The sequence below is a fragment of the Cyclopterus lumpus genome, chromosome 7 (assembly GCF_009769545.1).
Source record: "Cyclopterus lumpus isolate fCycLum1 chromosome 7, fCycLum1.pri, whole genome shotgun sequence".
NCBI classification, from domain to species: domain Eukaryota; kingdom Metazoa; phylum Chordata; class Actinopteri; order Perciformes; family Cyclopteridae; genus Cyclopterus; species Cyclopterus lumpus.
The window spans coordinates 22,825,083-22,837,167 of record NC_046972.1 but is presented as its reverse complement, the minus strand read 5'-3'; the positions used below and the strand labels follow the sequence as shown (position 1 = coordinate 22,837,167).

The 12,085-nt window shown below is 41.9% G+C and overlaps 1 protein-coding gene across 1 annotated transcript in view; it reads right to left on the bottom strand.

Moving 5' to 3' along the window:
* Nucleotides 1-12,085, bottom strand: part of LOC117734058 (dedicator of cytokinesis protein 3-like) — a 48,767-nt gene that overhangs the window by 32,108 nt on the left and 4,574 nt on the right. The window contains exons 2-6 of the mRNA XM_034538122.1: nt 9,860-9,943; nt 7,946-7,986; nt 3,954-4,009; nt 1,575-1,671; nt 58-206 (exon numbers count right to left, since the gene is read on the bottom strand). Of these exons, the coding sequence (XP_034394013.1) occupies nt 58-206; nt 1,575-1,671; nt 3,954-4,009; nt 7,946-7,986; nt 9,860-9,943 (427 nt within the window). The remainder of the gene's footprint in view (nt 1-57; nt 207-1,574; nt 1,672-3,953; nt 4,010-7,945; nt 7,987-9,859; nt 9,944-12,085) is intronic.

Below are 12,085 nucleotides of genomic sequence, written 5' to 3'. Positions count from 1 at the left end.
CCAGAGTCGTAGATCTCATTGTATTCTTTGGGGAGCCAATCGGAGGGTATAACTCACTCGTTGCCCCAGTCGAGCCGCACCGTGATGTGCCGCTTGATCTCCCGGGTCTGGTCCTGGGCGAGGTGACCCTGGATCAGCTGGCGACGCAGGTCGATGAGCTCGTTCATCACATGACGCAGCTTATGGAACAGGTCCACCTTGTGTTTCTATTGAAGCAGAAGGAAACGAAAGACTCAGTTAGGACACGTGACCTCCTTCTTCTTGTGCAGCATCTTTGCAATCATCGATGAAATTCAAAATCCGGAATGCATTTGATTCTCATCCGTCTTGTTGTTTGTATAGTACAACTGTTACGAAGCAGGACAGTGAGCAAACAAGAGCCTGCGTGCTCTGATTTTAAGTAAAATGCCGGCATGTGCAGAATAAATACGTGTTGCTACGGAGATTTAAAGCTTTTGTTAATGAAACAAATAAAAAACACACCCAAAAAAAAGAAAGAATTCCTTGAACCTCCTCGCGGTGTTGAATTTCATTACCATTTCTCATAAACCGAGGACGACACTTTTTTTTAATTCGGGCCTCTCTCGGGGGGGGGGGGGGGGGTTCTCCCTAATGGCACGAGCCCACATTACGGCCCAGGTTAGTTTACATAAATGCAAAGATGTAAATTTAATGAGGATAAACACGGCGTGTTCTCAAAGGCTGCTGGGAGAGAACAACAAAAGGGTGTCTAATTACCTACATTATAACAGATACACAGTTATGCTTAGGCCATCGCTCCCCGGAGCAATAACGTGAATTGTAAATCGGCAACAATAAGGTTGAATGGCATCAACATCCAGCTAATGCTACATCACATTATTATGGATGCGGCACAACAAGGCCCATATCAGGCAGGGGGGGGAGGGGGGAGCACAGCGCTTCACATTAGTCGAGCTTCAGAGGAAGTTACATCACCGACGCCGAAGAGCCTCCGGGCTCCCCGAGTCGCTCAGAGCACGAGCAGTCCTCACCGAGAGGTTACGTAAGAGCTCGTATTCCCAACTCCCAAGACCCCCCCCCCCCTCCCCCGACACGGAGCAGGATTAAAAGGATGCTTCAGGATCTCTTTTTTTTTTTTTTTTTGCCCTGGCGAGTAAAAAAAAAAAAAAGAAAGGCGGACTGAAAGGTGGCGAGATGAGCTGGAGAACCTCCACACAAAAAAAGATGACGCAGAAGCTGTGAGAGGCGGGGCTTTAAATCAATCGTCTGACTGATTGACAGGCATGACATCGCATACGACGGGTCCCGAGGCACAATATCTGGAATATGAAATTGTAGATGGGGGAGTATCCAAAGGAGCCGTCTCCGTATGTTTGGGGTGTATCTCTAGTCACGATGCTTACTGGTTATTCCAGGTGTTGAATTGGGTGCGACATACTGGAGAAGCTTATTCCAGTAAAACCCCCTCAGGAGCATGCGAATGAAACAACAACGGATTCAATGTCCGAAAGCTTCTTTCCTCCCCTTAGAGCTTCTCGGTAAAACTGTAGATCCGCTGTCACGTTCACTGCCCGGTGTTTGGTGCTACTGACCACATAGAGCTGCTTCCACAGGACCCCCCATTCCTGCAGTGTGGAGGTGGTCTCTGTGATGATAGGGTCCTCCAGGGGCACCACCGTCTCGCACAGCCTGCAGCGGAGACAGAAAGACACACACACACACACACATACGGGTATCAGTTTGATATCAGAAAGGTACTTTTGTTGATCCCCTTATAGACACACTTACATACATTGTGACCTCACTGTGACCTGGAAACTGAATAAACACATCTCACACCGCTCGGCACAAGCCTGCGGGGGAAGGAGCGGCGTTAACGGATGTGCAGCCGCGGGGCAGACTTTATCCTGTGTGTGTGTGTGTGTGTGTGTGTGTGTGTGTGTGTGTGTGTGTATGTGTGCGTGTGTGTGTGCTGCAAACTGGAGCACATAAAAAAAATACAAAAAGATTTAACAAGCCGTTGTCATTCGACAAACACGGCCACTTTGTGTCCGACAGAGCTGCGGTGGGCCTCGTGCACGTGCACGTGGGCCTCGTGCACGTTCACGTGGACGCGACGCCTCGTGCACAACGCGCCTCCACGCGAGGCCCCAAAAAAGAAAGTGTCCCAAACGCAACGAAAATTAAGAAGAAGGGATGAGAAAATACAGACGCGATGGCCGGATGTCTGTGGATACACAAACCACCTCCTAATGGAACATAAGCGACGAGTCTATACATTGTTGTTGTTTATTGTTTATTCCTGCATTAAACCCTTTTACAGGAGCATCTATACGGTGGTCACAGAGTACAGCGTGACATCAGCATTCGAGAGGACCATTTTAAATGAGCGGTGTGTAAATTATTCAAACGACACAAACACACAATGAATGTCGCTGCATCGAGACACGTTTTAAAAAGCAGCTATAAAATAAGAAATAACATCGTGGAGAGAAATTAAATCTTTATTCCGGCCTCTACGGCTATTATGGCAGGAACTGTGGATGTGAGAGAGAGTGTGTGCACGTGTGTGTGTGTGTGTGTGTGTGTGTGTGTGTGTGTGTGCATGGCAGCAGATGTCCGGTGGTAATGGTCTTGATTGATTGGTCACGCTCTGACATCATTTGATGAATCTGTATCAAACTCCCAGTGTGAAGGAGAGCTCCTGACCAGTGTGGAATAAACTCAAATGTTTTCGTCGTCATTGATCACGTCGTCCTCCAATAAGTCTCGATAAAGTGCAATTACTTAACCTCGCTTGCCGCGTCTTCTTGATGATGAATTCATACCCTTCACTCTAATCTTAGTGTGATTGGTCGACGGATCGCATTTAAGTCCCGCCCACAACGGAGGGGGAAAACAATTCATCGGAAAACCATTCATTGCTCTCCATTTACTTTTTATTGTGTGAAGGTGCCTAAAAAGCTGCCGTGCAGTGGGATTTACTCCCAACAGGGTAAAGAAGCCAGAACTACGTTTTTATAAGACGGGAGGAATCAGCAGGAAGAATCAAGGAAGCTGTGGGATCCCTCTCTAATGTTACCTGTGCAGCAAGCATTTATACATACAGCATTTACGCCATTTTGGATTACGGCCATCGCCATTATTTTACAGCCGATAAACTATATTTGTAATGCGGAGGAGTGACGTAGAGACGCTGTAACGCCCCTAAAGCGTACCATGCTTTATGGTCTGTTTGACCATAATTTACTAAGTGAACATCACGCTGTATTGAAGAAGACTTGAAACTAGAGATTGAGACCATAAACTAATGTTTACAATGTTTACTGAGGGAATACATCAAGAGAAGTAGAGTCATTTATATAGACTTCTATACAACCAGAGGAGTCGCCCCCTGGTGGTCAGGAGAGAGAATGCAGCTTTAACACATGAAGCATAGACTTCTATACAACCAGAGGAGTCGCTCCCTGGTGGTCAGGAGAGAGAATGCAGCTTTAACACATGAAGCATAGACTTCTATACAACCAGAGGAGTCGCCCCCTGGTGGTCAGGAGAGAGAATGCAGCTTTAACACATGAAGCATAGACTTCTATACAACCAGAGGAGTCGCTCCCTGGTGGTCAGTAGAGAGAATGCCGCTTTAACACATGAAGCATAGACTTCTATACAACCACAGGAGTAGGATTTTGAGCTTGTCTTATTGTGTAATAAGGATACTTGTCTCACGAAAGCTGGTATGAGATGTATTTAGAGGTTTCTAAAATCCTTCTTTTCATCCTTCAACCCCATATTGTAAACCCTTCTTTCTGCTTCTCTCTGAAAATCCCTTTTTCGTTTCTCTAAATATTAGATAATATTTATTCCGGGCCTGCCGTTAGTGACGGAGGAGCGGCGTGGGAGGCGGGGCTTAGCCGAGGGTCAATTACGATGCAGCGCGAGCTCAAATAAAAAAAATTGGTCACAGAACTCACCCTCTGTTGGTCACTGTGGATTTCTTCAAGTGGACATAGCTGACCGGGAAAAGGCCCTGTGGACAGAGAGAGGAAGGAGCAGAGATGTTACCGAGTGTGACAGGGTCACGTTCTTCACCCTCCTGCTACACATGCAACCACAGTGTACAGTGTTGTGTTGCCTTTGTGTTGATAGGTAGAAAGAAAACAACAACAACATCTAAACTGTCTCGAGTGGAGATTATCCAATTCTGCTGGTCGACACATTATGCGGTCGAAGAACGTGTGTGTGTGTGTGTGTGTGTGTGTGTGTGTCACACGCCGCAGAGACAAGAGGCCGAGCATCGTGCAGGAGCCCTATTGTGGCTCGGCTTAGCGCGGGACCCCCCCCCCCCCCCCCCCCCCCCCCCTTTTGCAGTTCATCTTTTCTTATTCCGATCTGCCAGATGTGGCGAATCGGCCACAGCAGAGCACGACTGATTCCTCCCGGCACAGAGAGAGAGAGAGAGAGAGAGAGTACGGGGGCGACTGGATGTGGGCGGCAGAGTACATAACAAAATGGAGGGGTGTTAGTAAGAACCGTAAATAGCCGACGCGAGTAGAGGAGGACAGCGTGCAGCCACTAACGCCTACGTTTACCAGCGCTGGACCGCTTTTGTGCTTTCTTTTTAAGCATTACAGCCCCGCATCACATAACACTTCACTTCAAAGCATAGTGCAGGGGTATTCTACTAAAATTCAGCGAGGTCCAGTTAGAGATGTCCTCATGCAAAAGGTCCGCGACATCACAATAATGTCACATTTTCGCTCTGATTTTGTGCCATATGTATTGAAGTAGCCAACAGTTGTATTAACGTCTGTGTGTCGTAAACCAATGACTGTCAAATTAAATAAAGAAAGTTCAATTGAATAACATCGAAACAATATTTATTATTACAGATTTCCAATTGAACTGGATCAATTATAACTACATACTCTAATAATAAATACATTATCTTCTCTTTTTTCAAGTAAACTAAAGGCTTGATTTAAAACAGAATAGAATACATGTATTATAATAATTTTTTCCTATTAGCTTATTTTGTTGCTCTGCTTCCAGTTCAGCTTGTTTAAAGGAGAGCTTTCATCCAATCAGATGTCACCTCTATGTCTCTTTGTAAGAAGAGAGGCCCGAGGCCCTCTAGGTAGCCTTTGCAGATTAATGTTCATGTGGACGTTATCGTTGATTGTCATAGTCTTCAACCAATCAGATCTTTAGTTTGACATGCTGGGCGTATTCATGATATCTCTGTCATTCGCCACTTTCAAAACCGCACTTAAAACCCATTCATTTAAATCTGCATTTGCACTGCACTGTGATACTCAGTTTTGCTGTTACTTCTATTGTTTGTCTTTACCATGTAAAGTGCCTTGAGTACCTTTTAAGGCGCTATACAAATAAAATGGATTATTATATTATATTATCATGATTATCCTCTTTGAAGAATGTCAACAGACTGTATGGCCCTTCGTTTAATAAGTAATGCAATTGTATCTTTTACTATTTGCTCTATACACAAGGCTGGTAGAGGAGAGGTCAGGGGTCACCAAACAATTAGGATTCAACCTCTAAAACAGTTTTTAAAAAAACTGTTTTAGGTCAGTGTTTTTCCATTAATGTATTTCTAAAACAATACATGAAATATGAAACTTCAAAAAATTAAATGCACTTTATTTTCCGGAAACAGCAACAATGTGTCGTTTTTTTGTTGCATGACTCTTTGATTGAGCAGTTAATTCTGCAACAGAAAAGGTTGGGGGAGGAGCTACAACATTCGGTTTGGGGGAGGAGCTAAAAAAAAAAGAAGCTTTTAGCTCCTCCCCCACACCACTCACGAATGTCACCGTTTCCATAGTAACAGTCATTCTATTGGTTCTGTGATTCCTTTACCACAAACATTCGGTTCAGTGACATCACGTGACCTCTTAGTGACATCACGGGAAACTCCCAGTGACGTCACGGGAAACTCCCAGTGACATCACGGGAAACTCCCAGTGACGTCACGTGACCTCTTTGTGACATCACGGGAACTCTGTGACATCACAGAACACCGAGCCAGAGGGTATAAATAGAAACGAGCGCCGCTAGTCCGGTGGGGATTGGGTGGTAGTGTCCTTTAAAGGCAGCGGCCCCTTGGGGGCCAACGGTATGTAAGACTCCCGTCAACATACTGACGCAGCAGAATGGTTCTGAAGCTGGCAATCACAGAACCAGCTGCTGCACGCCGGACGGCGGCTGAACTACCGACAATCCATAACGAGACGACGGGACTTGGTAAACCTCTTCTTCTCTCCCCGGCGAACCGCCGCCTTATCGCGGTGGAGGAGTTTGAGTGTCTCGGTGACCCTGAGCCCAGACTAAGAGCGGTTCAAACACACACATAACGTCACCGTGTTGTTCACAAGTGTGGAGAAGTGCTTTTAATGTTATTATTTGTATCTGATCAATATCAGTACGTACTCAGATGTCGTGTGAACAATAGACATTTAAGAGTCCGCACATTCCTGTCCACGTTTCTCTTTGTGGAGCAACAGGTGAAATCACTTCTCTCCTGTCGCTCCGTGTGTGTGAATGTGGCGCTCGAGTCGAGGGCGGGGCTTAACAGAATACACACGTGTGATTGGCCGAGGAGGATCACGTGAGATGATTTACAACGCGTGTAATTGGTCGGTGCGTTTCCGGGACCGGAGGACGAGAGTCGGGGAAAGAGAAGCGATCCATGAAGATGTGATCACTCAGTTATCAGTCGGTTTTCGGTCGAGGGTCCAGAGACAACGGCGTCTGGGTCCGGACCCGGATCGCGGTCGGCCTGTTAGTGACCACTGGCATAGTGGATCTACGAAATAGCCCCCCCAAAAAATAATGCTCTCAATGTTTTCTAATATTATATTATTATATTATACTATTCGTCTTTCTGATGCTACTATGTTTGCATGTATGTATGTGCAAACTGTCCCACAGGTTATCAAGGATGGAGTCTCTCATAAACAGTCTTTATACTGAACAAGCCATCCCATGGGAAGTGTATAATAACCACTTACTGCAGTGCAGAGTATTGATCTCTGTCGGCAGTGATGGTGTTGTATTATTGGGAGTTATGCACCTATGGTCTCTCTGCTCACTGAGCAGGATTTATGATAACGACGCAGCATTGCACAAGACTGTTACGGGATCCATCTTGACTTTCTTTCTGATCAAAGATGCAACACGTGTGTGCTGCAGAAGGAAAACAGTTGTGTAATGTTACGGATTAGAACTAAATTGTCATTTTATTTTTGAAAAAAGGATCACTAATTGCACCATCTGCTGGCTGAAAGGAAAACAAAATCTGGATTCTTTTTTTTTAATAAAGATTTCCGCACAGGTGAGAAATTGCTCTGCTATTAAATAAATAAAAAATAGAGCCGGCATGTGCCTCATATACAGATGTGCATGTGATGCAAAGCACATACCTTTTACCATTTGTTATTATATTTGCCTTGTAGCTTTTTTGGTTTGTCCCCATTTGTGAATTGCATATTTAAGATGGCCTATTGACATTTTGTGCTTTTCTTTTGCTATGAAGTCAAAACAACTTGGTGAAAACAGTATTTTTATGAAAGCACATCTGGAAATACAGGTCAGGAGATTTCTATTTTTTTGTCAAATCAAAGCTCTATTAAATAAGTCAATCAGTCATTAAGCTCTTTGTTGTCTAGAAGGAGTTATTTCGGATTGCTCGTGCCACATTATCATTGGCAAATATGTATTGGTCTCTTATCAAAGATCAACCAGATTTACAGATGTTTTGGTGACTCTGTGTGTTTTAATACAATCTTAGTTCTCCTTTATTTAATGCTGGTTGTCCAACAAGTTGTGTCAAAGGTCTGTTGCATAAATATAATCCAAATAGTTTAGTGAAGAGCTTTATTCACTCTCAATTCATTAAAAATGCTAAATATTGTCGACAGCAGGACTCAACTGTTATAATTACCTTGACAGAAGGCTTCTTGGAGGAAAAGCCTCTGTACCAACCTAAAGGAAGAGCAAAAGAGCACATCAGAGAAGTACCGTGCACAACATGTGCCATTACACAAGTATGCTGAAGTACTCGGTATTGTGGTACAAGAGGTTGGTGAAGAGCGCCATTTTTCTTTTTTTTTAACCCCCTTAAAATCCAATTGTAACAGTTTCTTTAAATGTCAGCGTGAACGTCGTTCTGCTGTGAAAACATGACAACAAACAGCTCACTGGATTAAATATATATATATATATATATATATATATATATATATTACTCATGTTAGTAAAAATTCCTGCATACCGTGTACAGCCGACTAAAACTTGTATTAGCTAACAATGCTAGCTTAGACTAGCTTGGACTAGCCTAGCCTAACAGCCTAAACTAAACCGTTTAAACACGACTGTCTTTTTGACAAACAAAAGCTAAACACGGCGCATTAAAATGAGGCCGCAGATACTTCTTAGTCAGTTAGCCATAATTTATTGGCCCCAAACTAACACAGATAGTGGCTAACGGCTAAGCTAGCTCGGCTACATCAAAAAGTTAACGTTAGTGGCTTTCTAGACACCACTGGAGGGACTGGGATAAAGTAATGGGATTACATCATAACACATGATACATAAAATGAAGGAAAATGTATGTTAGAACTGGTATTTATCCAAGTTTACAGTTTGTTTTGGTTCACCATGAATTAAAACAATAGTAACCACATATTGTGCACTATTACATTTCAACTTCATCTGTAATGTTTTTTGTGCAATATCATTGACAATATCTCTCTCAATATCATCAATATTACTTTTCTATTTTAGTTTCCATTAGGCACTTTATTTGGATTTTAGCTTTTGTTGTTGTAATTTACTTTTTCTATTTTAGTTGTATTTTCATTTAAACTTTATTTATTGACCTTACTCTTATCGCTATTGCATTTCATTTGCAATGGTATCAGTATTATTTATTTTACACTTAATAAATAATACTTAAATAATATACTTAAATTGTTGTTCATATTATACGGCCGGTATTGTTTTTTTTTTGCTAATCTTCTGTTTCTAATCTTTAATCAAACTCTGGCACAATAATTTATTTCGGGATTATTTATATATAATTTGTACCATCAAAGCTCAGGAGACCGATTGTACAAATACTGTGGGAGTCAAACTCCCACCAGACACTAAAACAAAAATAATTAACGGGATAATTAGCTATTTTTTAATTGCGTAAGCTTCAGCGATAGTTTCTTTCTTTATTATTTAAAGGTCTTTTTGGAAAATTAATCTGGAAAAATCAACAACTGCTTATGTTTTCCAGATTTAACTCAAATGTCTTTCAGAACATTGCCTCTCATTTACCTATAATAAGTATTACCATCATACATAGTTATTGACAGGAATAAAATACAAATGATGGATTTTGTATTATTCTTCTTGGGACATTCGGCCTCTATGAAGTGAAAATAAAATGGTTGTAAGAATGAGAGTTTGCAACTTTGGGATCCCAGGGACCCCAGAAGAGTTATTTGCACACTATTAATTAATATTGAATTGTTATAACAGGTTAAATATGGAAGATGACGATTTATGTCCGAGTCTGAGTTGTCATGCTATGTTATGTATTATTATTATTTGTATTTTGTATATATTTTTTTTAATGTGTGGGTTTTGTTGTAGTTAACATGTCAAACTGAAAATAATATGAATGAATTTGGCCTCAAAGTAGCCCAACACACTGTAAATACTGCAGAATGTAGATTAACCCCCCAGGGAGCTAAAAAAGACAAAAGTCCAACAGTTACAGACCAGCGATCGTTTTTATAACCACAAACACCAAAGAAACGATGCATTCCCAGAGGAAACCGTATTGCTTATTTTTGTTGTTGTTTACCTTCACTCTTCTCCAGAATCTGAACCGTTTCCCCGATCTCCAGCACCAGGGCCTGGCATACCGACGACCGGAAGTTGCAGATCACTGAGCGGAAAAGAGAGAGAGAGAAACAACATGATTTGACCTGGTGGTACTTGATTGTCGAGCATATTAATAATTAAAAAAAGAACGCAGGCTCGGTTTAACCTTCGCGACCTCCGATTAAGCGACACGGTCCTCTGTTTCGGGGGGGGGGGGGGGGGGGGGTCTTTTTAATAAAGCTGATTTTAATGCAAACATCTGAACACAGTGTCACAGGAACCACTGCTTAGCAAACTGTAAACACGCTCCCACCCTGAAGTGGGGAGTCATTTTAATAGGCAATTAATTCTTTAAGCGGCCTGATTCTTTTTTTCTTTTTGTGCAGCGTGAAGTTAATTGAACTGTCTCCCAAAATAGAGCCCACACAAACCTGCTAAGCATGTAAACGCTGCTTTATCATAAGTCGGCATTAGCATAAATCTTTCCGTGCCGCCTCCTTTTTTTTTCGCAGCAACTCTGACCAAACAACATTAAAACAAAATCATGCGACTCTGATTAAGAACACGATTATTCCTTCAGGGACGGATGCCTGCAGGAGGAGGCCTTCGCCTCGCTGAAGACAAACTTGTTTAATGATGACAAGGCTCCTTTCTTTTTTCTTTTCTTTAAACCTATACAAATGGTGGCCCTTCAAGGAGAGTTTGGTGTGAATCATTATTCTAATGAACTAGCCAGGGGACCCAGTGAGGGGGAGGAAGAGGAGGAGGGGCTCCGTCGCCTGTTTGAGGGTTTTTATATATTTTTTCTCCTGTGCTCGGGTAACTATGGCAACAGATGATCTACAAACTGGAGGGCTTTCTTCACTGTTACTGCTGCGGGAGATCTGGGCTTTTTTTTTTCTAAATGGCAAATGCTTATTGGATGCTGCATGCACCCCCCCGGAGATTAAGTCAAGCGTATTGGGCATGATCGACTTTAAAGAGCCTCCTTGTCACCTTTTCCAGCCGGTGGCCTAAGTTCGTCCCATTTGAGAGTGCATGCTCTTTAATGGCCTCTATTTCATTTGAATTGCACTGGCACCGTTTGAACCACTCTTTAGAGAAAGCCACGTCAGGACAAGACGAGCTTGTCATGTTTCCAAGAGAGAGAGAGAGAGAGAGAGAGAGAGAGAGAGAGAGAGAGAGAGAGAGAGAGAGAGAGAGAGAGAGAGAGAGAGAGAGAGAGAGAGAGAGAGAGAGAGAGAGAGAGAGAGAGAGAGAGAGAGAGAGAGAGAGAGAGAGAGAGAGAGAGAGAGAGAGAGGGGCGCATCAGGCAGGCTCATATTTTAATAGTCCACCCTCACAAAAAAAACAATAACAAAAAAAGACTCAAAGCTGTGTAAACACTCTTTCATTGTGCCTTACAGCTTTCGGCATTTTCATTTGCATATTGACACGCACACACACACACACACACACACACATAGCACAATTTGTCTTTCCACTTCAACATGTTGAACGTAGGATGTTGGAAGGACTGACGGGACAGGCAGTGGAAACACGTTGACTTCCCATCGGTCTCTCTTTCGTAGCATTCATCGTCCACATGGCGTCTTATGGCCGCTGTTGTGTAACCAGTAACTCACAGGAATTATGGGGCTCGAGCACAGGAGGAGGCTCCTGCTGTCCTCCTCTCACCTCCCCACACTTCCATTGTTACATGTATGACAGATATATATATATATATATATATATATATATATATATATATATATATATATGTATATGTATATGTATTCCTTTGACTGTGACGTTTATATACACAGCATATATATATATATATATATATATACACATATATATATACATAGCATGTATATATATATATATATATAAAACAATATATTATTTATATAAATATATATATATATATATGTTATTTATATATATATATATATATATATATATATATATATATATATATATATATATATATATATATATATATACAAAGCCTGTATTCCTTTACTGTGACGTTTTGGGGCGCACAATAATAAAACATCATTTAAACTACTAATGACAAGATTTGTTTTAATCCATACAAATATAATCTTGTATTTCCTTATCATTTGAATTGTGTGTTTCTATGACGGAAGAACAAAAACAACACTATCATTTACTATGATAAAGCAAAAGGATAACAGGCAATAACAGACTGATGGTTCAC